Source organism: Anopheles cruzii, chromosome 3, assembly GCF_943734635.1.
Source record: "Anopheles cruzii chromosome 3, idAnoCruzAS_RS32_06, whole genome shotgun sequence".
NCBI classification, from domain to species: domain Eukaryota; kingdom Metazoa; phylum Arthropoda; class Insecta; order Diptera; family Culicidae; genus Anopheles; species Anopheles cruzii.
The window spans coordinates 5,689,204-5,714,856 of NC_069145.1; the positions used below are offsets into that span (position 1 = coordinate 5,689,204).

Sequence of the window (25,653 nt, forward strand, 5' to 3'; positions counted from 1 at the left end):
AGATCCTCCCTGCCCCACCCCTGGACGTAGCCCTACGCGATGCTTTCCAACGATCTCAACAGTTAGGAAGGGCTCTGTGGGAACGTTGGATACGGGAATATGTTCCAACTCTGAACATAAGAAGTAAATGGTTTAGCGAAACCAGACCTCTTCAGACGGGAGAACTCGTATTTCTAGTAGAAGGAGAAAAAAGAAAATGTTGGGTACGAGGGATAGTTGAAGAATTAATTGTCTCTAAGGATGGTCGCATCAGGCAAGCCTGGGTGCGTACTAAAACAGGTAGTTTCAGAAGAGCGGTGGCGAAGTTAGCAAGACTAGAAATAACTAAGGGTAACTCTGTCCCAATTGATCCCGGTACAGGGTTACGGGCCGGGGAATGTTGCGACGAGAATTCGGCGAACACATAGAATGTTGCGACGATAATTCGGGGATAATAAAATGTAAATAAAATGTTGCGACGAGAATTCGGGGAACACATACAATGTTGCAACTAGCATTCTAGGAAAGCGTATGCGGAAGTGAGAATTCCTGGAATCTAGGTTGACAACAAAGTAGTAGACCAAAAGACAGGGGGCGCAAAAACCCGAGGATATATATTGAAGGTGAGGGAGAAAATGATTCAGTAGCGATCTGGAAGTGGACTTGGAAGGATATAGCCGTGAAATAAAGTTTGATCGTGCGTTCGTGTATTTAAGAAGAAATAACGAAGCCGATTGGCAAAACTGTTTTTACGTGTATTATTTGTTGATCGCGACTCAACAAAATCAAACTTTATTTGTCGTGTTCTGTAGTTCGGAGCTACCCAGTTCTGCACGTATTCGTGGCATTTTTAGTGGCGCACGGAGATAGAATAATCGTGTCTGGTTATTCTGTGCTCGGCGACCAAGTTATTGCACGGATATCGTGGTACAGAGTAGGGGTGCAGTGAGCCGTGAACGGAACTGTACGAAGTTAAAGTGAGTTTGTTTCTGTTTTGTGAAGTTTCTGCAATCATGGATAGTGAGAAGTGCGTCATTTGCAACAGTGCAACAGACGGAGATTACGTCCAATGCGATGAGTGTGACCAGTGGGCTCACTACTCATGCGCAGGAGTGGATGACACTATAAAAGAAAAAGCTTGGCACTGCGATAAATGTGTCAAGACACTACTGTCCCGCTCAAGCTACACCAGCTCCGGATCCATGCACAGCGCCCGCGGCTCTGATCCAATGGACGAAGCGCTAGAAGAGCGCCGGAGGAGCCTTCTAAAAGAGCGAACGTTGTTCGAACAACGGAAAAAGGCTCAAGAAGAGCTCATCGCGCAGCGAGCCTTGTTCGAGCAGCGGAAGAGCGCTGAAGAAGAGCTAATGGAGCAGGAGATACAGCTAAAACAAGAAATAGCTGAGTATGAAATGCTGCAAAGGGAACGGTTGGCACCAATAGATCATCGAGACGCAAGTTCCAGAAAGGAGTTCCGGGCTGCTACATCAGCGGCTGACGGGCCGGGGTATAGTATCGGCCGAATCACCAAAGACCAGCTAGCGGCCAGAAAAGCGATCTCAGCCAACCTGCCTAAATTTCGTGGAGAGCCAGAAGTTTGGCCACAGTTTTTTAGCAGCTTTGAGACCACCACGGAAGTGTGTGGGTTCTCAAACTTGGAGAACCTGAAGCGGCTCCAAGACAGTCTGGCGGGAGATGCATTGGAGGCAGTAAGAGGTCGCCTTCTACTGCCAGACTCGGTACCAGGCGTTATCCGGGACCTGAGAAACCTCTTCGGAAGGCCGGAGAAGCTGCTGAGAACACTGATGGTGAAGGTTAGGAACGCACCGGCACCAAAGGCAGAGAGGCTCAAAACCTTTCTGCAGTTCGGGATCGTAGTGAAACAACTGTGTGACCACATTCAAGCCGCACAATTGAATGAACACTTGAACAACCCTATGCTCGTCCAAGAGTTGGTGGACAAACTTCCACCGACCTACAAGTTGGATTGGGTACGGTTCAAGAAAGATCGAGTGGATCAATCGCTACGAGCATTTGCCTGCTTCATGGACAAGATCATGGAAGAGGTATCAGAAGTTGCTGATTTCCCGTGTGTGAAAATGAATAACATTGAACATGATAAAGGTGCTAGACGGAAGTTCGGTGTAAACGTGCATGTCGCTGAACGCGAAACGGCGAGCAAAGGCCCGAAAATTGTGAACACAAAGGTGTGTTGGGCGTGTGAAAAGCCGGGGCACTTGCTCAAATTATGCTTCGCGTTCAAGCGTAAGGATCTGGCAGAGCGTCTGAAGATAGTGAAAAAGGCTAACCTGTGTGAAGTGTGTTTGTGCAAGCACGAAGCTGGACCATGTCTTTCAAAATACCGATGTACAATAGACAAGTGCGATGGGCTACACCATCCGTTGCTACATCGCGTAGTGGAGACTGTGCAAATACAGGATGCTAAAATGGGCACCAGCGAAGAGTGTTCCGTGATCTTTCGCACAATGCCAGTAACCTTATATGCGAGTAACCAGCAGATGGAGGTATTGGCGTTCTTAGACGAAGGATCGTCAGCCACGCTGGTAGATGATGCGGTCGCTACCCACCTGAAAGCAGACGGCAAAGTAGAGCCGCTGATAGTATCATGGACGGCCGACATCAATCGCATCGAGGACAAGTCCCGGAAAGTAGAACTGTTCATTTCAGCTCAAGGCTCTCGTGATAGATTCCCACTGAGCAACGTACGCACAGTGTCGGAGCTTCAGTTACCGAGACAGGACGTGCGATACGCGGAAGTGAAACAGCGCTATCAACACTTGGCAGATGTACCTGTGTCAAACGCGACAGGAAGACCAACACTGCTGATCGGGTTGGACAATTTGGACTTGTTTGCGCCGGTGGAATCGAGAGTCGGTACAGTGGGTGAACCAATCGGCGTACGATCGCGCCTTGGATGGACAATCTACGGCCCGGAAAAGCGAAAGCAGACGGTTCACAGCTATCTTCACCTGCACACTACGTCAGCAGTTAGTAACCAAGACTATGATCTGGATTCCGACGCCGGCGAGCTAGCGGTGGAGGAACTCGGGAAGCAGTACGGTTCACGCGTATTGTTTTTCCACTGTGACGTTACGGATTACATCCAGTTTGAAGGTAAGGATCCGGCGGGTCCTCGAGAAGCGCGTCTCAACAAATCTTTCTCTCTTTCTCGTTGACCGCAGAGGCATTTGAGTACGCAGACTGCATGCTGAAAGGAATCGACATTGTGATAAATAACGCAGAAATAATGAACGATAATTTTTGGGAGCTCGAGGTGGACGTAAACCTGAATGGGGCTATCCGTGGCACACTGTTGGCTCAGAAGTTTATGGGCACGGGAAGGGGCGGCCACGGTGGTGTGTTGGTGAACATCGGCTCCGGTGTCAGCCTTAGACCACAGCTGTCCACTCCCATTTACACGGCCACCAAGCACGCCATCCTCGGGCTGACCAAGGCCTGCGGTGATCCGTTTCACTACAATGAGACGAAGGTGCGAGCGTTCGCGTACTGCCCGGGGCCAATAGAAAACTCTTCCTCGCACAACAAACGATTCATGGTTCCGGCATTCGAGAAAGCCAAAGAGCTCGATATGACAGGGGTGCAGTGGCAAAAGTGAGACCATCCATCCGGTGTGTGTATGGGTTTGATGCATTTCTCCGTTTTGTTTTCAGGATGGAACACGTGGCCAAAGAATTGATACCGCTGATCAAAAATGCACCCTCGGGAACCATCTGGGGTGTGACTGGGGGCAAACCGCCGAAGGAGATACCGTACTGCAGTTTGTAAGCGTGCGCCCGTTAATTTTCAACTTCATCTTGAGCAATCCATCATCAGCCAATCAGCCCGTAATCGGTGGCATCAAACACCCTTACCAATAGCGGATAACCTTTAAGCAAACGCCCCGCTACATAGTTAAGACAATTAAGACAACATTTACTATCATCGACCATTATATCAGCTTGTAGACAACGCTTCTTCCTCCATACATTGGCTTCGCTCATTGAATTGTGCAGACATGAAATCACTTTAACAAATCGTGCGCTTTTGATATTATCCAACGTTTGAGGCTGTGTGTCGTGTGTCATTCGTTGCGTTCGGACGTCCCTTATTGCGCTCTGTGTTACATTCGTGTTTTTTTGTGACTTATCACTGTGCCGTGGCTTGATTCGTGTTTTTTCGGTTACCTTGGAATCACTGCCTTGCTGCCTGTTCGTGTAAAGTATCCTGCGCGCGTCTGTGCTTTGCATTTCGTCGCGAATTGTTTGGCGTCATCAGCTGTTCGCTGCCTTGCTTTCGTCAATTTGCGCTTCGCTCTATCCCGCCACTAATACTACGCATCATATCTGCGCATCGGCACTGCACTACTACTTGTGCCTGACTATCATCACTATCATCACTATCACTATCATCACTCACTACTATTTCACCGCATCATGGCCTCACTTTGTTTCGCTTGTGCGCATCCGCTCGAAGCTGAAAGTTCTATGATCTGCTGCGTCTATTGTGACGGCTTATTCCACGACGAATGCTCCCAAGTTCCTATGCCGCTGATCCAGGAGGTGAAGCGGCATATAAATCTCCAGTGGAGCTGTATCGGGTGCACGAGCATCTTGAAGAACCCGCGCTCAAAGGCGTTCAAGAATGCAGGTCTCCAGCTTGGCCTCAACACGGCCTTATCGGCTGTGGTCGAAACCATGAAGTCAGCAGTCCTCGAACCGCTGATTCGAGAGTTTAAGGCGAGTGGAAACAATTCTTCAGGTGACTCGACAACCAATAATCTTCACCCGCACGCCGATCGTCCCCTGTTTCCCTCAAACAAGAGGCGCAGATTATTCGCGGAGGTCGCCCAACCGATGGATCGGGAAGCAGCGAATGCGGACCACCCTGTCGCGTTGGCTACGGCTCGAATGAGTGGCAGGCCTGCATTACCCACACTAACAGGAACTGACGCCTCGTGTAGTGGAACAAATGCGGTTACCATCGTCCCGCGTGAGGATAACTCCAAGCATTTGTGGCTGTATATCTCCCGCTTGGCCCCGTCGGTAACCGATGATCAACTTCTTGCAATGGTGAAGCACAGACTGGACACAAACGATGCCACCGGGTTTTGTCTCGTCAAAAAAGGAAGCAGTCGCGAGTTGATGAATTTCATCTCGTTCAAGGTGAGAATCGAGGCAGCCCTTCGTGAGAAAGCACTCACTCCGAGCACATGGCCAGCGGGGCTCGCCGTACGCGAGTTTGTCCCGCAATCCTTTTCTCACACTTCTCACAATTACGCTCTACCGACCATACGACCTTCATCCTCACACGTTCCGGACGCGTTGAGCCGTACGTCGGACCGCTCGCCGGAGAATGCTAATAACACACTGGTCGACGCTCCATCTCCCACAACACACGGACACATCTCTAATCATACGACCTCTCACACCAAAACTCAGTCCACGCTGGACCGATTCTTTCGCGGCTCCTAATCGCCATCAAAATAAGAATCTGTCCATCTATTATCAGAACGTACGAGGACTCAGAACCAAGCTTGACAACCTCCGGCTGGTAATCGCCGATGGGGACTACGATGTATACGTATTGACCGAAACCTGGTTGGATGACACCGTTCCTACTCCGTTGTTTTCGTCCGATAAATATATCATTTTTCGTTGTGATCGTAACACTGACAACAGCATCTTCCGTCGCGGTGGTGGTGTGCTAATCGCCATCGACAACACCATCGCAGCTCGTGAACTAGACATGAACGTACGTTCACTTGAACAACTTTGGCTCCGCGTCAAAGTCGGGATGCACACTCTAATTCTCGGCACAGTATACTTACCTCCAGGGATCAGCACGTCTTCTCCCGCTATCGGGTCACTGAACGCGACGATGACTGACCTGCTCGCGAATTCTAAACCTAACGATGGACTGCTGCTCATTGGTGATTTTAATCAACCGAATGGCCCTAATGGCATTGGGTGCCCTGAGTTCATCGATTTGTTACACCTAAACGGCCTCTCGCAAATCAATGGCATTCGCAACTGCAACTCGCGCCTGCTTGACCTCGTTCTGTTCAACAATGCAGCCAACCTCGAACCACAAGTTTCTGAGTCTGCGATATCCCTACTACCTTGTGACAAGCATCACCCACCGCTGTTGATCTCACTAGCATGGACAATTCCTGGTACGACCAACTTGACCTCACACCCAGATGACTTCACACCGAAACTGAACTACAAACGTACCGACGTGACGAAACTTCGGTCACTGATTAATGCGTTCTCGTCCCAATTCCTATGCTCGTCCCTCACAAACATATCTGTTGACGACGAAGTTGATTCTGTCACATCATTTATGCTGGCGGCGCTTCAATCCTGCACTCCCTATGTGAAACCATCCCCTGGTCCACCCTGGTCCAACGCGCAGTTAAGACGCTTAAAAACGCACAGGAACAAAGCAATTCGCACATATGCCAAGCGTAAGGATTCCGCGTCTCTGCTTGTCTTACGTACCATCAGCAGCGACTACGGACGTCTTAACTACGCATGTCACCGTTCATACACGAGGAAAATGCAGCTTAACTTGTATCGTAACCCCAAGCAGTTTTGGAAATTCGTGAATCGTCGTCGTAAATGCTCATCGGTACCGTCCTTGATCAACTTTAACGGCATCGAGGCGTCGGATCCAACCGAGTCCTGCGAGATCTTTGCGGATCGATTCTCCAGTACGTTTGCCGAACGGATACTCGACTACTCGCTAATTGAACGTGCCTTGATCGACACCACCCCTGACACCATCGGGCATATTAACCTTGCCGTCGACACCACATCCGTGTTAGCTGCCATCCAACGGTTAAAATCACACACCAGCCTGGCCCCGATGGGATTCCTGCATCCGTAGTGAAAAACTGTGGGACTGAGTTGGCTCCAATTTTGTCCAAGCTGTTCAACCGCTCGCTGTGTTCCGGTGTATTCCCTTCGAAGTGGAAGACGTCTTGGATGTTTCCTATCCATAAGAAAGGGGATAAGTCCAACGCCAGCAATTACAGAGGAGTCACATCTCTATGCATATTCGCTAAACTGTTGGAGTCTCTAATATACGACGCTCTCATAACGAGCTCCCTGAACATCATCACACCACTGCAGCACGGCTTCGTTCCGAAAAAATCTACAAACACGCTGCTAATGGAATTCACTAGCTTCTGTCTACGAAACATGGACTCCGGAACACAGGTGGACGCCATATACACGGACTTCCAAGCGGCCTTCGATTCGATCTCGCACGACATCCTCCTTGCCAAGCTAAACAGGATTGGCTGTCCGGATCAGCTGCTGGCCTGGTTCCGGTCTTATCTCATTGACCGAAAGTATTGCGTCAGAGTCGGACCTCATCTCTCCCGGGCCTTTACCAGCACATCTGGAGTCCCTCAGGGGAGCAACCTGGGTCCTTTGCTGTTCTTGATCTATATCAACGACGCCGCATCCGTCGTTTTGGACAGCCGTATCCTCTTGTATGCCGACGATGCCAGGCTCTTCCGCACAGTGCGCTCCGTCGATGACTGTCGATTGCTACAAGACGATTTATTACGCTTTTCCGCGTGGTGCAGCCGCAACGCTCTGACGCTCTGCATACCCAAGTGTCTCGTCGTTTCGTTCACTCGCGCCCGGAATCAGCTAAAACATTGTTACGCTGTGGACCAAGCGCCCCTAGCTAGAGCAGAACTGGTGCGCGATCTTGGGATTCTCCTCGATGGCCACTTGTCGTTCAGGGATCATATCGACCACGCCATAAAAAAGGCCAATCGCTCGCTAGGTGTCTTGATGCGGATGTCCAGCGACTTCGAGGACCCCATGTGCTTGAAGGCAGTATACTGCGCCATCGTTCGGCCCACACTTGAGTTTGGCAGCGTCGTGTGGTGCCCCGCGACGGCAGGCGCTTCGGACCGTATTGAGCGCATCCAACGGCGATTCACTCGCTTTGCCATACGGAAGTTACCGTGGACCGCCAACGACACGATGCCTGATTACAACGCGAGATGTCTTCTTCTGGGGATCGAGCCTCTGATGCACAGACGGCGTGTGGCCCAGAGCTGCTTCATTGCGGGACTGCTGCTGGGGAAAATCAACGCGCCGAGCCTACTCTCGCAACTGCAGCTCTACGTGCCCTCGAGGGTGCTTCGATCCTCGCAGTTCCTTGCAGTGCGTCGAAGTCGATCTGCGTACGGTGATAATGAACCCCTGTCTAGTGCCATCCGTCGCTTCAACGATGTGTTCGAGTGTTTCGACTTTAATATTACTGTAGCTACGTTTCGTGATCGTATTGGTTATGTTCGTCTTAGTTGAATGCCCTTGAGTGTTAAATTGTCGTCCTCCCTGGGCTCAGTTAGGCTTCATTGCCCGTTGAGCCTCAACTACCAAATAAATAAATAAATAAATAAATAAATCGGTAGCGATAAGCGGTGCAAGGCCAATTTTGTATGACACTGTTGGTGGAACCGTGAAATAAAAGTCGAAAGAAGCAACCTCATAGCAATAGCAAAACTGCGCGTTTCCGTTTCGTCAGCCGGTCACCGGTCACTTGTTTTAAAAAGTCGATGAACGCCCATTACGTTAATTTTATTTCCACAAAAACGTTTGAGAGAAAATTTGATTTGGCAATTTGAAAGACGTTTTGACGTTTTCGTAGCCGGCTATCCTCCCTTCAGAAACGTCCTGCTATACAAAGTGTTACCATTACACGCCACAAACTGTCACGAGCTGTCCGTGGCGTGGTAATGGTAACGCATCTGGTCGCGCTCATTTTTACGCTCACCGAGAAGGCCGACACACCGTCACCGTGGAACGCCATTTCATTTTCCGTTGCCCTGGGTGTAAAATCTTTTTCCGCTCGTTCTCAAGAGCACGGTGCGAAGAATCAAAGTAGACTCGTGCTTTCCACCATTCCCATCGACATCCGGTGTCTGTGCCGTGTGGTTCTTCGCTAGAGGATGCGAGTGTGCAAAAAGTAACCTACAAAAGCGTCGCTCAGACAAAAGGGGCACAACGTAAAAAAGGGCTACGCATCCTGGCCGCAAGAACAAACCTTAATCTCCGCGCGCGTGTGTGTGTGTATGTCCAGTGAGTTTGTCCCCTAGGTAGCCTCTAAACCGGAACATGGTGTCGTGCATGTGAAGAACAGTAACAAATTTGCAACCTACCATCCACATCTTAGCTGGCGGCGGCGGCGGCGGCGAGTAACGCTTGCGAACAGTACGGCCATTGCGAACGACCATCTTGTGATACTGTCGCGAGCAAAGTTTGTCCTTAAAGCAAAAAAACTGCACTTTCGCAGGTCAACTTTCAGTCCGCTTCTAGAAACCGTGCAGCACCGGGTGTTTCCGTGCAATCTTTAGAACCTGACCGCAAATGATGGAGGACCACAAGAACGACGAAGGAGGCGGTGGCGGCGTACTGCGATCGGTGCTTGAAATGGACGAGCTGGAAACAATCGGTGATGGTCCCCGGAAAAAGATCGAACATTTCTATGAGCAAAAGTTTGAAGAATTCCTTACCGCCCAAGCCTTGAGCGAAACGCGAAAGTTCGAGCTCGGTAAGTGTTTGAAGAACGCACGGTGTCCCATTTTGTGCGTAGTAATTGGGGGTTTAGCGTCCCGTTCAAACGACTGATTTATTTCATGACCCTTATTCGTTGTCTAGAAAATCTGAGATCAAAATACGAACAGCAGATGGAGGAGCTGACACTGAGGGCGCAAGATGAGGCATCCAAGTTCCACTCCGCCCAGCAGGGCAACAAGCAGCTGCAAATCGAGCTGGAGGACGTAAAGGAAGAGCTCCAAAAGGCGAAGGTGAGGCTCACACAGAACGACGCCGATACGGCCCGGTTTCGGAACGAGCGCAACGAAGCCGTCAACGAGCGCGACACACTGCTGAGCGCCGTTCAGCGCAAGTCGCTCGAGGTCGAGCGGCTGCAGGCGGACGTCCTGTCGCTCGAACAGAAACTCAAATCGGCCAACGCATCCCGCTGCAATGCGCTGGCCAAGCTGGAAGAGATCGAGAGCAAAGAGTATGCGCTCGATCTGAAGGAAAAGCGAATGGACCGCGAGCTAACGCACCGCGACAATCAGATCGCCAAGCTAACGCAAGATCACGATCGGGCCCAGCACGAACTGCAGATGCTGCGGCGCGACCAAAACATTCGCTCCCTAACGGTGGACACGAAACTGTCGGAAAAGACTGAGGAACTCAAGATCGCCAACCAAACGATCGCCCACCTGTCCGAGCGCGGCGCGGAACTGTCGACGAAGGTCGACGAACTGGCGCTGAAGCTGAAAAAACAAACCGAAGAAGCGTCCTCCATGATGGATCACTACCGGAAGCAGCTCGAATCGCAGAACCGGCTGTGCGAGTTGTTGCAGCAAAATTCGACCGATCAAACGCAGCAAACGCGGGAGCTAGAGAACGCCGTCACCGAGCTGCGCCGTATGCTGGAAGAGGCCTCCGAATCGTGCGGAGCGCTCGAGACGGACAAGAAGCAACTCGAGCTAAAGCACGCGGATGAGCTCGCGGAAAAGGAGCGAACCATCGGAGAGCTACGGGAAGAGCTGAAGCGTGCCAACGAGCTGCTGGCGGCGGTGCGCCGGGAAAACACCGAGCAAGCGATCGAACGGCTAGCCCCGTCGGCAGCGGCCACTAGCCGTATGATACAGTCGGGCATGTCGCTGACGGAGGTGTACACACTGTACGTGCGCACGGCCGAATCGCACAAGATCGCCGAAAAGGAGAACGAAAAGCTGAAACTGCAGCTGCGCAGCATCATGAGCGAGCTGGAGGAAAGTGCGCCGAAGATCGCGCGCCAGGAAACGGAGTACCAGATCATGAAGGACTCGAACCAGGAGCTCACGATGGAGCTGCAGCGAATGATCCGCGAGAATGCGGAGCACAAATCGGAACTGGCGGCCCTGCACGAGAAGCTGCGAACGATCGATGGTCTGAACCGTACGCTGCAGCAGGAGCGGGTCGACTTGAGCCGCCAGATAGTGCACCTACTGGACACGATGCAGCGGATGCACGTGCCGGGCAGCGGGCACTTCTCGCAGACGGACCACAGTCTCGCGGGCCACGTCGATGCGAATGAGTTGATCACGCGCAAGCTGATCACGTTCAACGAGATCGAGGAGCTGCAGTCGAACAACATCAAACTGCTGATGATGGTGCGCGATCTGAGCAGCAAGCTGGAAACGATCGAGCAGATTCCGGACACGGCGGAGCTGGAGACGGCACTGAAGGCGCGCGAGGAGCGCATCGGCGAGCAGCAGAAGCAAATCGGGGAGCTCGAGCGAATGCTGCAGGTGTGCAAGGCGCAGCGCGACCGATACCAGAAGCGCTTCCGGTACAGCGTTCCCACGGCTCACCACCACACGGCGAGCATGGCGAACGGGGACGAGTCGTTGGATGATTCGGCGGGCCCGATGGACAGCCCAAGTGCCATGGCGGCGGCGGCGGCCGCAAGCACGGCGGCGAACGCGGCGCTGGCTGTCCGAGTGTCCGAGCTGGAAGAGAAGCTCCAGGAGCGCCAGAAAGAGCTGGTGGCCCTCAAGGACGAGTACGAGACGTATCGGCGCGAGAAGCACACCAACGATAAGATGATGAACGAGCACTTTGACAAGATGCGCACCGAGATCCAGGAGCTGTCGTCGGAGAACGTCAAACTGGTCGGCTCGATCGAGTTCAATGCCGAGCAGAATCGCATCATGCTGCGAAACGCCGCCACGTACAAGAACCAGATCGGCACGCTGGAGGAGCGCACCCGAAACTACGAAGCGACGATCGCGAAGCACGAAGCCACGATCATGTACCTCAAGGACGAAGCGATGAGCGCCCAGTCGAAGCTGGCCCGGGCCGAGGTGCAGCTCGAGAACCTGAAAGCGGAATGCCGCATCCTCAAGGACAACGAAGCGCGGCTCCAAGCGGAACGCCAGATTTGGAACCGGGACAAGCAGAACCAGAACATACTGCTCAACAACCTCGAGATGATCAAGGTGTCCATGGAGCGGTCAGAGAACGAAGGCCGCCTACGGCTCGAGACTCGGCTGGACGAAACGTCGCGCGAATGTTCGGCCCTCCGGCGACGGCTGCAGGAAGAGCAGGACCGGTTCCGCGAGCAGACGGTGCTGTTGCAACGCCAAACCGACTCGGCACGCCGCCGAATGGAGGAGGAGGTGGCCGTCGCCGAAACGGTACAGGTGGAGTTGAAAAATGCACGCGACGAACTCGAAATTAAGTCCCGCAAAATCGAAGAGCTCCATCGGAAGCTCCAGGAAACGATGCTACCGAACGACGACGACAATCCGGTGACGCAGGCCAACCGAAAGGTGCGCGAACTGGAGCAGCAGCTCGAGGCCAAACGTATCGAGCTCGAGGCACTCCAGACAGAAGTGGCCACGGCAAAGGGTCACGTGCAACAGTACGCCGAACTGGCCGAGGCATCCGAGAAGGAGCTGAAGGAGTTGAACGAACTGTACACCAAGCTGCGCGAGACGAGCGACTCGGAACTGACCACCCTCCGCAAGGCGGAAGCGGAACTGAGCGCGCAGGTCTGTGAGCTGAAGACGCAGCTTTCGCTTAAAATCACCGGCGCACAGCTGAGTGCCACCGCCGACGGTGGTGACCGCGAGTCGGAACTGCACAAGGCACAGCTCGAGTTGCGCGGCGCGCTCGAGAAGCTCGACGAACAAAACCGGGAGCTGCGCGAAACGCGCATCAAACACAACGCGCTCCACGAGCAGCTTCAGCAGGCGGAACAAAAGTACTCGCACGAGATGGTGCAGCACTCGAGCGACATCCAGCAGCTGACGGCGCTGAAGGACGAAATGCAGCGTCAGACGGCCCAGTTCGAAGAGCTACGGGAAGCGCGCGATCGAGCAACGGATCGGTTGAAGGCGGGCGAAGAGTCCTGGGCGAACCAAGAGCAGAGGCTGCGGGCGGACATCAGCCAGCTGGAGGAACGGGTGACGGATCTAAACGCCCAGAATGGGGCGCTGCACGATCAGCTGCAGAGCCTCAGTATGCGGCTTTCGGTATGCGCGGCCGGCCTGAACGAGAGCGCGGCCACCGTGACCGCCAACAAGGGCGACGAAACGGATGCGGCAGAGCCGGCCGATGAGTCGATGACGGCCGCCGATTCGTCGTTGCTGAACCGCTCGGTTCAGGAGGACGAAAAGGTGTCGGTCGAGCAGCTGCTGCAGATCATCAAGTATCTGCGCAAGGAGAAGGACATCGCGATGGCCCGGTTCGATCTGTTGCGCTCGGAGAACGTGCGCGTTCAGACGGAACTAATGTCGCTGCAGAAGAAGCTCGACGAGGCGCAGAGCGAGCTGGCGGCGGACCGGGAACGGCACGATGCGGGCGTAGTGACGGCCGCCAAACACGAAGAGATCCTGCGCAAGCTGGACACGTACAACGCCATCACCGACAGCAATCGGGTGCTGCGCGAAGAGCGAGACGGGCTCGCGGTGAAGCTGCGGGAACTGTCCCAGCGTCTGCTGGTGGCCGAGGACGAGCTGTTCCCGCTGCAGGAGAAGGTGCGCGAGCTGACGGTGAAGATCGAATCGGCGACGACCGAGAGCACGACCCTACGCACGGAAGCGGCCCGCTGGCGGCAACGCGCCAGCCTGCTGATCGAGCGCTCGAACAAAACGAACCCGGACGACTGGAAGCGGCTCCAGTCGGAGCGTGAGAATCTGGCCAAAATGCTCACCAACGAGAAGGAGCTGCTGAAGCGGGCCAACGACGAGCTGGGCACGCTCCGGTTGGAGCGAACGCGCCTCGAAACCGAGCTGGCCACCGTGGCTCGCAAGTTGTCGAGCGCCGCCGAAGAGACCCGTTCGCTGGCGGCGGAACGCGATACGCTCCAGCAATCGGTGGCGACACTGACCGGCGAAAATGGTACCCTGAAGGGTGAGCTGGTGACCCGCGACACCCGGCTGGCCAGCCTGGAGGAGGAACTGGCCGGTGTGCAGCGGGAGCTGGCGGGCAAGGAAGCGCAGCTAACGGATGCGAAAAACAAAGAACAACAAATCCGCAAGATCGCGAAGCGCTACAAAGAATCGTACAGCGAGCTGCTGAAGGAAATGGGCAGCGCTGGCCGAAACGTGGTGGACGGTTCGCCGGCGGACGGTTCGGCGGCCGCTGGTAGTGATGCGGGCGAGGGCAGTTCTGCGACCGCGCAACTTGACGAACTCCGATCGCAAATGGTGACGGCCAACGAAGAGATGGATCTCCTGCGCAAGGAGAACGAGCTGTTGCGAGCCAAAATGGAGAAGGCCGATCGTAGCCAGGACGTGTCGGGGGAAAAGCAACGCATCGCGGCCCTCATGGAACAGAAGGGAAGCCTGGTGCGCGAGCTGGCCACCGTCAAGACGCAGCTGGTGCAGGTACGCGAAGAGCAAGAACTGCTCAAGGCCCAGTACGAAGCACGGTTGGCGCGCTACGAGAAGGACAGTGCCGATGCGGAACGCGACAGCAAAGAGACCATCAGTCGGCTTGGCCGCGAGAACGAACAGCTTACGAATCGGTTGCACCAGCTAATGGCACGCCAGGCTAAGCCCTCGACCAGCGCCGTCGTTGGGGCGGCTACCTCGGAGAAGGTGGCCAGCGAAAGTCCCCGGACGGCCAACGTGAAGCCGATGGCAGGCCCGAGCAGCCAGCAGTCGGCAACCGTTACACCGCGCCGTGTCAGCGAAACGCCACTGGCCAGCATTCGCCCGATGGCAGTCGGTAGCCGAACGGCGGCCGTTCTCCCCACGAGCCAAACGGCCAACAGCAATGTGGCCATTGTGCAAGGATCATCGTCCTCTTCCTCGGTTGCCGCCCAGCCTTCTGCTGGCGTTTCGACGGCCGCCGCCCCATCATCGGCGGTGGCAGTGGCCGTGGCGAACGTCGTTGCCGGAGGGCCAGCGGTCGGATCTGCGGGCAGCAGCACCACGAGCGGTGGTGTTGCTGGAAGTGGTCCGGCAGCAGCGGCGGTGGCAGGATCATCGAGTGTCACGACGGCCCTAGTTCCGCCGCAGCAGCAGGTTCACACGACGGCCTCCAGTAGCAGCGGCAGCAGTTTGAACGAAACGATTGCTTCCTCGTCGCCCACGAGCTCGCACACGGACTACATGCCGGCCACGAGTTCGGCCAGCGTAGCGGTAGCGGCCGTTCCGCCGATGGGATCGGCCACGACCTCCTCGAACGCGGCCGAAAGCTCCTCTTCTTCCACCTCGGTTAGCACCATGCAGGCGATGGCGATTGAGAGCGACAGCATGCCGCAACAGATGATGGCCGCCGGTAGCGACCAGGTCCAACAGCAACCGCAGCACCAACCACAGGCACAAGCCGCGGTTGCCATGGTTTTACCGCACGTCGAAGTGAGCCAGCAGCAGCAACAGCAGCAACAGTCGTCCACATCGCAGCAGCCTCAGTCTCAGCAGCAGCAACAGCAACCATCGACCGCACAGGTATTTATCCTGATCCAAGTAAACATTGCACTGCAAACACTAACGATGAACGCAACATTCGCAGGCATCTCAGCTGGCCAACCTTCAGATCAGCCAGCAGCAAGCATCTTCGAGTAGCACCGTCACCACGACGCAGGCCGGCCATAAACGGCCCCGGGATGTTGAGGGTGACAGTTCCACCGACACGGTCGGGCAGCCAGCGAGCGGCAAGCAGGTGCCGGCAAAGAAACGGCTCCGCATGCAGCAAGGCGCGACCGGTGAAGCATTCCAGGTACGTTTGGCCAATCTCCGACAAACTTCAGTTGAATAATTATGTGATTTACACCCTCTCCGCTACAGGGTGTGAGTGGTTCGAGGAATGAGGTAGAGTATCAGGTCCCGACGTCATCGCAACGCGACCAAGAGGACGACACGGACGTCATCGTCGTGGATTCGGAAGGAGAGGTTGAGGACAATGAAGCGGATGACGTGGAAGAAGAAGAGGAAGACATTGACGATGACGAGGACGAAGATGACGTCGGAATGGTGGACGAAGGAACGGCCGAAGCCGACGATGGCCCCCTGTTCGGTGATGGTTACGAGGTGGGCGAATCGTACGAAGCGCAGGAGGAACGCGGCGGCGTGGCAGGCGTAGGTAACTGCGATGAAGGCGAAGGGCCCAATATCGATGACGTGCAGAACAACGAAGTGGATGTGGACGATGAGCTGCGCAACGGGTGTGGTTCCTCGTCGACCACTGCGTCCACGTCGACTGCATCGTCGAGCGGCGGCAAGTTGCAATCGTCCGCGCAGCCTCCGTCCGTACAGCCGCAAGCCATGGATACTAGCGTGGCCGAAACTACCAGCAGCACCAGCGACGGTGTCGGGACGCACGGAGCGCTTGTGGTGGTGGGCCCGGTTAGTAGTGGTGCTGCCGGGTCATCCACGTCGATGGAATCTTCCTCGTCCACGTCGGTGCTGGGTGAGCACGCAAACGATGCACTGCAGCAACCGCAAACCCCCAGCACCACGACCAGTGGTGGTTCCGCCGGGGAACCGTCCTCGCTGCCGTCGGTGGGCAGTGCCAGTGGAACCACGGCACGGCAGGTAGTTAATCCACTGTCACGCCAGCAGCAGCAAGCGGCCCATCTGATGCTGATCCAACAGCAGCAGCAGCAGCAACAGAACTACGACGAAAGTGCGGACGATCGCATTGTTCCGAGCACGCCGACGCTCTACGCAACGCGACGGACCGACGGGTAAGAATCTCGCCTCTTTAGTCGCCCCGTAGCGAAACACATCCGTGCCGTGTGCCTCTTAAGAAGCGCTCGATTAGCTTGGTTTGCAGCAGTGCACTTTGTTGACAAGGCCTCGATAAATCGAGGCCCACTTGGACGGGTCCATTTTGACTGTGGGTTTGACTTTGATTTTTTCCTGTACCAATAAGTTTTAAACTTCATTTTAAACTGCTGCCTATTGGAGAAGTCATCATCGAAGCTGCTTTGTTGTAAATAAATATTGGTTTTAACTAACGGTTCACGTAATTGCTTTGCACCGGCTTCTTTGATTTCATGCACCACTTCACTAACTCTATGTGCGCGCCCGTGTTTGAAGCTTTTATCACTGTCGTCGGGATCGAAACCGTCCTTTGCTCAATGCAGTTATTAGTTAGTTTGAAAGGTACATTCTGAGTTCAGGTGTTTTTGAACAAAAGTTCAATTTGTTGCCATGGCCATGAAAGGATCGTTTTGTGACGACATTCCAGAGATTCAAGCGACTCGGCTGTGAATCTATTGACACATAAAGGCGCACAACTTTTTAATCTGGATGATATTGGATGTGTTTGAAAGAGTAAGAACGTACCTTTAAAACGTATTATCGCGAAACAAATCCCTTTGTAGCGAATCTGAAAAAGATTGAAGGCACCGTTCTAACGAGCGTGCTATGAGCAGCTTTAAACTGCTCAATTCCGGTCCGGACTTACATCAAATAGCTCCTTCCCTCTTCTCAACTATCGCTAGCGGATGTTCGAAACCTACTGAGCTCAACTATCACAGCCGCACTTGCTATGATCTTAATCTCTCCGGGTGAAGAGTTTGCTATTATCTCTTCTGCGCAGCGGTAGCTTCTCTCTTTTATCTTACCATATGTAGTAGATATGGCTACATTTGATATTCTTTTAAACTAAAATCTCGTACTCGATTCGGTGGGTTCGTGTTTCGTCTTCGCTGGCTTTCGTTTCGATCGTACAACGGTCATCGATCTCATCGGGTGATGCTGTGTGTGCCGCCGTGCGAATAGTTCGTTATGCTGCTCCACGCACTCATGTTTATCTTTCTCTTTTTTCTCGTTTTTTTGACAAACACCTACGCTATCCTTACACTGCCCTTTATGTCTCCCCGTTGACGCCTGGGTTCTGCAGGATGGCATGAACACGCACGCCCAGGGCTTGAGAGAAGGAAGGCAACGAAGGGTCCGGATTGCGTTTGGTTGAGGCATGAAAATACAGAATCAAGGCAGCGAACCACTATCAAGAATCAAGACAGCGTTAGAGATTAGAAGTCATATTTCACAGAACGAAACCCAGGACACAGAGTGCTGCAGGGAAACCCATAGAACCCCCCGGTATCTTGGTGTAGGATTCAGTGATTAGTTGCACGTTTCTGTTTTTGGGGTTCTCCCAAACGACAAACCCGAGTGTTGTTACTGTGTAAGGTTAGACGCATAGGATGGCCTAGAGGAGACTTAGAACTATTTGCCATCAGTAAGCATTAAGAACGAGTGCGTGGTGGTGTTGCCCTCTGAAGCTACAACGTATTGTGCATTAATAAAAACGTGTTACGAGCGACCGTGCACCTTCTGGGAATATCATAATAGAGTTGCGTTTCTTTCTCTCAACTTTCTTGGTTTCCACTTTGCCACACCAAGAGCAACTAACGAGAAACGGTTGACAACCGAACCGAACCGAACAGTGATAAAAGTTGCAAATTAGTTTACCTACTCAACATGCCTTTTTCACATAGCGCGAAGGGGATTAGGCGGGGCCTGTTCTACCCACCATTAGTGGTTCGCTGACGTTCGCTTAACTCGTTTCGCAGGTTCAGTGAAGCCGTCAGCTCGCCCCATCCGCAGGTGCCGAGTGCGCGGTTCACTTTCGCCGAAACGTCCTCGCGCCAGTCCACGGCCGGTGTCGTACCGTCGAGCGGTGGTGGAGCCAGTTCCGTCGGCCAACAGATGCTTCCCGAAGGGATCGACGAGACGCGCATCGACCTTTCACAGCTCGACGACGCCGCAGGTCCGAGTGGCAGTGGCCGCAGTGTGCCGACCACACCGCAACACACGTCGCACAGTACCAGCATGCTGATGGAGCACGGGACACCATTGTCCAGCGGAAGCCGGGGACCCGCCTGTAGCAGCAGCAGTGCTGCCGGTGGCAGCGGCGGCGGCGAGAGTCAAGTTCCGGATCTGCAGATATCCGGCACGTCGTCGGGCGGTGCGATTGAGGGTAAGCCCCGGGCGCAGATTACAGTTGCTTACACCATATTTCTGTTCTTTCTGTGTTGCATCATCACAACTTGTAATGTTTGTTGACCAACTAACAATTCCTGTGAGCGTTGCGATGGTGCTAACAAAGTGTCGTTTCGTTGTATTTTGTGTTTTTAATCTCACTTCATAGTGCCAAAGTGCTCGAAGATTTGTCGTATTAGTAGCTTCGTTCAATTTAGATGGGACCATTGGGGTTTCGGTGGCTAATTTGTGTGTTTCATTGTCATCAACGTTTGTTTTCGTTTTGTGTCCGTTTTTCGTCTCCCCGTCGTGTCCTTTGCCCTCGCCTCTTCGCTTTCACCCGATCACGATCACCATTCTGTGCGCCCATGGCTAATCGACCAAAGCGCACGGTTATACCCCAGAGTCGACTAGCGGTGGCAATGGGAACGGCGGCAGCAGCAGTTCCACGGCCGGGCTGATCAGCACGAGCGGAAACCTGGACACGACTAAGGAAGAACCGGTCCTGGAGTCGAGCACGTCGTCCGAGGCACAAGCCTCGTCGGCCACGTCGGACGTTGTCGATCGTAGCGAGAAAGAGTTGCTCGAGGAGGAAGAGGAAGACGATGACGACGATGAGGCGATGATGGACGGTGGCACAACCTCCAGTGGCACCCCGCAGCAGCAGCTGCAGCAGCACCGTCGTATCGAGGACGACGTCGACATGGCCAGCAGCCCACAGCAGCAGCCCGGCCGGTCCAGCAGCAGCGGCAAACATTCCGCACCCGAGTCGGTCACGGCCACCGGAACGACGGTTGTAGTGGCCGCGCTGGCGGTGCCCGGAACGAGCGGCACCTCATCGCCAGTCGTTGCCGGAATGTCGACTCCATCGAGAACCAGCAGCGAGGCCGACGATGGCGTAACGTCGGAGGGAGAGAAACTTTCCACCAACATGGTGCAACCGGTAAGCGGGCGGCCGGCATATTTTCCCCGGGAGCCACTCGAAACCTCGTTACTTTAAATTCGTTCGTTTGTTTTCCAGATGGACGAGAGCAGCGAAGCGGATGTCCTGGAAACGCCCAGCAACAATACTCGCTCCCGTTCCGGTATTCCGCGGCGGGCACCGGAAACACGCCGCGAGCGTCGCTTTAGCACCGGCAAGCGTGGCGGTAACCGGACGCCGATCACCTGGAGCGAAGGCAGAGGTAAGTGGCAGAGCGTGTGCCTGCTGCCGTCCTGTCCCGTCCTGAAACTAATTCTGCCCCGATTTCTGCTCTCTCCTCCGGCCAGCATTGAACCGAGTTGGACCACCGCCCGGTATGGGTTCGCCACCGCACGGCCGCCAGCCTCACTTCCAACAGCCACCGCCACAATTCATTCAACAGCAGATGCACATGCAACATATGCAACAGCAGCTCCAAATGCAGCAACAACAAATGCAGCAGCAACAGCAGCAGCAACAACAGCAGCAGCAGCAGCAACAACCAAAAGCTCCCCGGGGTCGTGGCTCCCGTCGTGGAAGAGGCCGCCCCGGGGGTGGTTTTCGATATAAGTAAGAAGGAGGTTTGGAAGCACTAAGAAACGCGCTATTTATAAGCTAAGACGGAGCCAACGTTCTTCGCGAAGAATGCAGAGTTACTAACGGAACGGAAGCGGGCGTGTTAGTACGCGGAAGCAAGAGAAAGTCAAAGAAATATCGTGAGAAAAACCCGATTTATTATTATCCCTTACTGGCCACTTACCCAGAGCGAGTGCGTACGAGGCACGTGAATCGAGACGATACTAGGAATATGCGCTTCAATTATTAAGCACGTTACATTGGTGTGCGAAACGGGAAGCGAAGCTAATGCTCCACATCAATCTAAGGTCTGGTGAAAGGAGTGAAACAATACGAAGACGAATGCATTGCTTTTCGTCCTACGCACTGCCTCACTTCGGGCCGACCACTTGGACTTCCAGGCCCGTCCAGATCGGACTTATTCGTAGTATTAAGAATGCTGTGTTTCTCGCGAGATATTATACCTAATAAATCGAGCATCTTATTATTTCTTCAGTCAAACCACGAGTGGCCCCGGTGGGGGGTGGCTAGTAAAGATCATCTGAAAGGCCCAGCGGCCGTTGTTCCAGCGTTGGGAACTAGTGGCTTAAAGATCACTCGTTGTTGTCACACGCTAAAAAAACTGTTAGTCTTAGTCTACCGTTTCGGAAATGGCCGCCGGATGCGCGTTGGTCGTTGGTCCGGAATTCGGTGCCGCCATCCACGCTTTACCATCGCGGTGCATCGATTGGCTTCCCGCTCGGCTTCCGTCGATGGCGAGCGCTTTCTTGGAGTTCTGCACAAATTCCATCAACCCGCGTGACATGTAATATGGCTTGCTGATTCCGTCGTTAGTTTCGCAGTCTTCACAGAAGCAGAGAAAAATCGTATCGACCGTCATCTCGTAAACGGTCATGAAGCAGTGTGCCACCAGGTACGCGAAGATGCCGATCAGTATCAGCGGTACGTACGGGTGGTGCAGTCCCGGTTTCTTCTGGATCAGCTCCATCCCGACGAGGGCGGTCGCTACGACGACAAACACCTTCGCGAGCACCAGCACAAAGTCGCCGACCGAGTTGATGGCAAACACTCGCAGCGCGTTGCTGGTCAGTAGCCGAAACGCGTTCTTGCCGGCCCGGCAGAACGGGTCACCGTGCATGGCGGTCAGGATGTACGCGTTACGGGTCAGGTACTGAAGGAACCGCTCGAAGCACTGCAAACAGCACTGGCAGCAGTCGAACATGAAGCTCGTCACCCGGTTCTGCGGGTTACGTACCGTGTGCTGTGTCGAAGGAAAAGACAGAAACATCCGTTGTTTTAATACAATTTGCCAATCGATCGTCCACAGTACGCCCATACCATCAGCAGCTTCAGGAGGGTCCTCAGAAACTGTACCAGCGCGATCACGAACGACCCAAGAGCCACCGTGCCGAGATGGTAGCGCAACAGGTTGCCATAGCTACGACCGATCGGGCTACCGAGATGGGCTTTGTTGCGCGTGAAAAACCACCCAGCGACGGCCCCGGCGATCACCATGTGCTGGCAGCCGATCACGAACTGGCAGAACCACAGGAAGGCAAGCAGATTGTACCACCGGGTCAGCAGCATCGTGGGGTCCTTCACGTACTTTGCGCTATTGTTACCTTCGACCACCAGCATACCGGCGCTCTCGATCCACACCGTAAAGTAAACGTACAGCACAATCACTCCGACGATCGTGGCGAAAGTCTACGGCGAAAACGGGGTTTAATGATGATAAAACGTTGGCGTGTGGCACCAGGGCACCCAAAACGCACCAGAATCGGTTCGGCCAACAGAAACGGCATACTGGCGATCGCTTTGCCCGCCTCCTTGAACAGCTGCACGACGAGCTTGATCCGTTTGCGCATCACCAGTATCACGAGGAAGACGATCACCGTCGCAATGGTGGCGGCGATCGCGTAGTACAACCAATTGCTCACCCGCATGCGAGCCGACCCACCAGCTTCGGCCGGAAGCTGCTCGACCTCGAAGTGCCACTTGAGCCACAGCCAAATGGTGCCGGCCGTACAGGACAGCACGACGGCCACCAACACTAGCCACACGATCAGCCCCGGCAGGACACGCAGCAGGGCGAGCGTCAGTAGCGAGAGCAGAAACGTCGTCAGCGCCAACCACAGCATCTCGCCATGGCAAGCGTCCAGATCTTCCGATACTTCCTGGAAAAAGTTCCGTAGCCCGGTGCGCGTGGTGACTTCTTCGGCCGGGTTGCTCTTGCGAATACATCGATTCAGGAAGGGTTTGCTGTCGGAAACGGGGGGAAAGGAAATCGGAGTCCGTTCAGTTCCCGGCGGCGGGCGCGTTTGTGGACGAGGAACCTTACAATCCTTCAACTTCGTTGCAGTTCGCGACGCACATACGATGCAGATCGCTGGTCGACACGCCACCGGAACCTTCGACCAGCAGGTATTTCTCCTCCGTCCTGTCAGCACCCTAGAGGCGGAAATCAACGCAGATTCAACGATCAAGGATCCCATTTGCCCGTGATAGTGTGTGTGACGGTGCGGTCACCACCAACGCTCTCACCTTGCACGCCAGGCTCGAGTCCGGTTTATTGTCCCGCCCGCAAACGTTGGCACAGTCATCGTAGCCATTAATTATGCGATAGATATCGCCGAACGCCATGCAGTAGATAATGAGCACTAGCTGCAAGAAGAGTGCAAACGGGAATGAAAAATGGGAAAACGCGTGAAATATACTGAAACATGGCACACGAACACGCGTAGTCATTCCCAACGCCCAAAGGGGGCTAAAATGCGAAGGACGAGTTCCAGTTCCAGTTGGTCCACCGAGACAGACAAAGGCGTAATGATAATGATGATGTGTTTATGTTCAGTGGTCAGCAAGGATTCAAGGGCACGATAGGGAATAGGAGATAAAAAACCGACCCTGGACAGCGCGTTTACTTGACACGAGACCGAGACGCACCGCACGTTGTCGCATGAGTCGTATGAGCTTAGGTCAACACCTGAGCGGCACACAACGCGGTTAATAATTAATCACTTTAGGTTTTTTTTAATCCACATTCGAAATTCACGCCAAGCCGGGTTGTGCTGGTAAAAGAACTACTCGATAATTTAATTGTTGTTCGCGTGGTGATCAACGGGCCTTAAACCGCTTCAGTTTGATTATGGGCCAGCCAGAACTGGGCGTCCATGATACATACCAGGATGAGGATGAAAGCCGCCTTGATTCCTATAAACAGGATGTCCGTGCAGTGGCGATTGGTGCGGAAAATGTTGTTCGATTCATCACTCGTTGGTGTTGAAGATTTCGATTGCTGCAATGTTCAAAATGGGACACCCGCTAATGCAATACCATTCGACGCCGCACACAATTCCGATCTTACATCAAACGATTCACCCGGCGACACTTTATCCGTCCGTGTACCGAAACAGCAGCAAAATTGTTGCATTTTGGTGCATGTGAATTAGTTTTGCTCTTCGACTTTTAACGTGATGTTTGAAACAAAAGCAGTTAATGGACGTACGTGGCCGCCAGAAACTCTGACATTTGTAAAGAAAAACGGTTGGCGATCCTCGAACCAGTCACTGCCCAAGTCCATCTACTGCATTCTTGGCCAATACGGTGGCAAATAGTTTTGCTAAGTGCTTCCAAAAGTGCTGCAAAATTCCTGTGGTCCCTATCGACTACGCAAACGACTCCACAAACGACTGCCGAATGACTGAGGGCAACGTTCACGTTCATCAGCATGGAAACGCCGTACTGAAGGCCTACCCGAAGGCCTAATCGTCCCCTCCGAAAGCACCCGAGTAGCGCCCGGGAGTCCTTCGGGCACACCTCATCCCCGTTACTACCGGGAGCGGAGCGCATTCGCGCCAATAAAACATTATGATACACCACAATGGGAACCGCCGGCGTCGGCGGCGACGACGACGACGAGGACGATGTTGTCACATACCGCCGCGAATGAATGCATGCCAAGCCTGCTGCCTGGCCATGCCATCGATTTTGAACAGACAACGCCGCGAAAGTATCGTACGGGACATGAGTCAACCATTTGGGTACCGCACCGCAGGACCCCGTTCCGGTGGTCCCCGCGAGAGACGCGCCGCGCCGTTAAGGGGTCCAACTAAGCAAATGCAAACGTGCCTCCCCTTGGGGACGGGCGATTTTTAGGACACGCGAGTATGGAGAGGGCAATTCTATTATGGCAACACCCTTTCGTCGCTCGTGTTACCAACGGTAACGCCAGGTGCCGGAACCAGGCTCGCTGGCGTCAAAACGAGACCCATCCTAATGAATTCACTTCGAACTTGTCGGTGGCGGCACTGAAAGTGTCTGCAAACGACAGGCAACGATTAAAAAATGGGAAGATATGAAAGATTTATAGTTTAATCATTCCGAGTTACTAAACCTATTGTTTCTATCTTCAGTTCAGTTGCGATTCTGCCGAGCGCCCATTAATGATTGATGAAACTGATGATTTGTAATAATTCAATACTGCAACCACAAAAATCAATATCCGATTGAACTGCGTGCGAACCACGTGCATTGCTGGTGGAGGAGGGCACATCCTTTCGCGGATGATGTTGTTCCCCTGATGGACTGGTTCCGGTGGAGTTCTGTGCCAATCCGTGCCTTGATGGCTATTTTTAGTATCAGTTCGTTCAATTGGGCGCATTCGTTCCCCGCTCAGTATGCTAAATTTATGCACTGCAACGGAACGGCTATTGTTGCGCTATGGAGGGCAACAAGGGTCCAAACATTCCCGAAGTTTTCCCGAACTCAGAAGAACTCGCCCTTCGTAGAAGGTAAATGAACTCTTCGCTTGCAGTCGTCGGAACAGTAATCTGTGCCTCGTGTAGAAATTTCGCTCATTTGAGGTCTCAAATTTGTTTTGGATCCCTGATTTTCCCTGATTACTTACCTAATCCTTTCATATTTCCAGAAAAAGTAAAGACAAAACAAGGCAAAGTAATGTTTATTTAGCTAGAATTAACGAAGGAGGTGTTTTTTGCAGGAGTGCGTGATTGTTAAAGCGTGTGCACCCTTAGCTGTGCGAAACTTTATTCGGTTTCCGCATAAGGTTAGCAAACATTCGAAGCCATTACCCCACCATGAATTCGATTCCATAATTAGTCCTCTTTCTAAAGACCCCAAA

General features: G+C 53.6%; 3 protein-coding genes across 3 annotated transcripts; 2 read left to right on the plus strand and 1 right to left on the minus strand.

Annotated features, from left to right (window-relative positions):
• Positions 1–2,465: 2,465 nt before the first annotated feature.
• Positions 2,466–4,060, plus strand: LOC128275298 (15-hydroxyprostaglandin dehydrogenase [NAD(+)]-like). Its single transcript, XM_053013755.1, has 3 exons — positions 2,466–3,114; positions 3,183–3,612; positions 3,672–4,060. The coding sequence occupies exons 1-3, from the start codon at positions 2,466–2,468 to the stop codon at positions 3,784–3,786; spliced, it is 1,194 nt and encodes a 397-aa protein (XP_052869715.1). The 3' UTR covers positions 3,787–4,060.
• A 5,335-nt stretch (positions 4,061–9,395) lies between these two features.
• Positions 9,396–20,985, plus strand: LOC128275301 (nucleoprotein TPR). The gene is made up of 8 exons (XM_053013757.1): positions 9,396–9,576; positions 9,684–15,487; positions 15,552–15,758; positions 15,827–16,725; positions 18,565–18,971; positions 19,378–19,916; positions 19,995–20,157; positions 20,243–20,985. The coding sequence occupies exons 1-8, from the start codon at positions 9,396–9,398 to the stop codon at positions 20,506–20,508; spliced, it is 8,466 nt and encodes a 2,821-aa protein (XP_052869717.1). The 3' UTR covers positions 20,509–20,985.
• A 156-nt stretch (positions 20,986–21,141) lies between these two features.
• On the minus strand, positions 21,142–23,943 carry LOC128275304 (choline transporter-like protein 1). The gene is made up of 7 exons (XM_053013761.1): positions 23,878–23,943; positions 23,695–23,808; positions 23,055–23,174; positions 22,852–22,961; positions 22,286–22,772; positions 21,849–22,217; positions 21,142–21,771 (listed from the first exon to the last, which is right to left on the minus strand). The coding sequence occupies exons 1-7, from the start codon at positions 23,941–23,943 to the stop codon at positions 21,142–21,144; spliced, it is 1,896 nt and encodes a 631-aa protein (XP_052869721.1).
• Positions 23,944–25,653: the final 1,710 nt, after the last annotated feature.

Coding starts and splice junctions, on each gene's coding strand:
- LOC128275298 (XM_053013755.1), top strand. CDS start 2,466: ATGCCAGTAACCTTATATGCGAGTAACCAGCAGATGGAGGTATTGGCG. Junction 3,115..3,182: donor GGATTACATCCAGTTTGAAG/GTAAGGATCCGG, acceptor CGTTGACCGCAG/AGGCATTTGAGTACGCAGAC. Junction 3,613..3,671: donor ACAGGGGTGCAGTGGCAAAA/GTGAGACCATCC, acceptor TTTTGTTTTCAG/GATGGAACACGTGGCCAAAG.
- LOC128275301 (XM_053013757.1), top strand. CDS start 9,396: ATGGAGGACCACAAGAACGACGAAGGAGGCGGTGGCGGCGTACTGCGA. Junction 16,726..18,564: donor GCAACGCGACGGACCGACGG/GTAAGAATCTCG, acceptor CTCGTTTCGCAG/GTTCAGTGAAGCCGTCAGCT. Junction 20,158..20,242: donor CACCTGGAGCGAAGGCAGAG/GTAAGTGGCAGA, acceptor TCCTCCGGCCAG/CATTGAACCGAGTTGGACCA.
- LOC128275304 (XM_053013761.1), bottom strand. CDS start 23,943: ATGCAACAATTTTGCTGCTGTTTCGGTACACGGACGGATAAAGTGTCG. Junction 23,809..23,877: donor CGCCGGGTGAATCGTTTGAT/GTAAGATCGGAA, acceptor TGAACATTGCAG/CAATCGAAATCTTCAACACC. Junction 22,773..22,851: donor TGCAACGAAGTTGAAGGATT/GTAAGGTTCCTC, acceptor CGTTTCCGACAG/CAAACCCTTCCTGAATCGAT.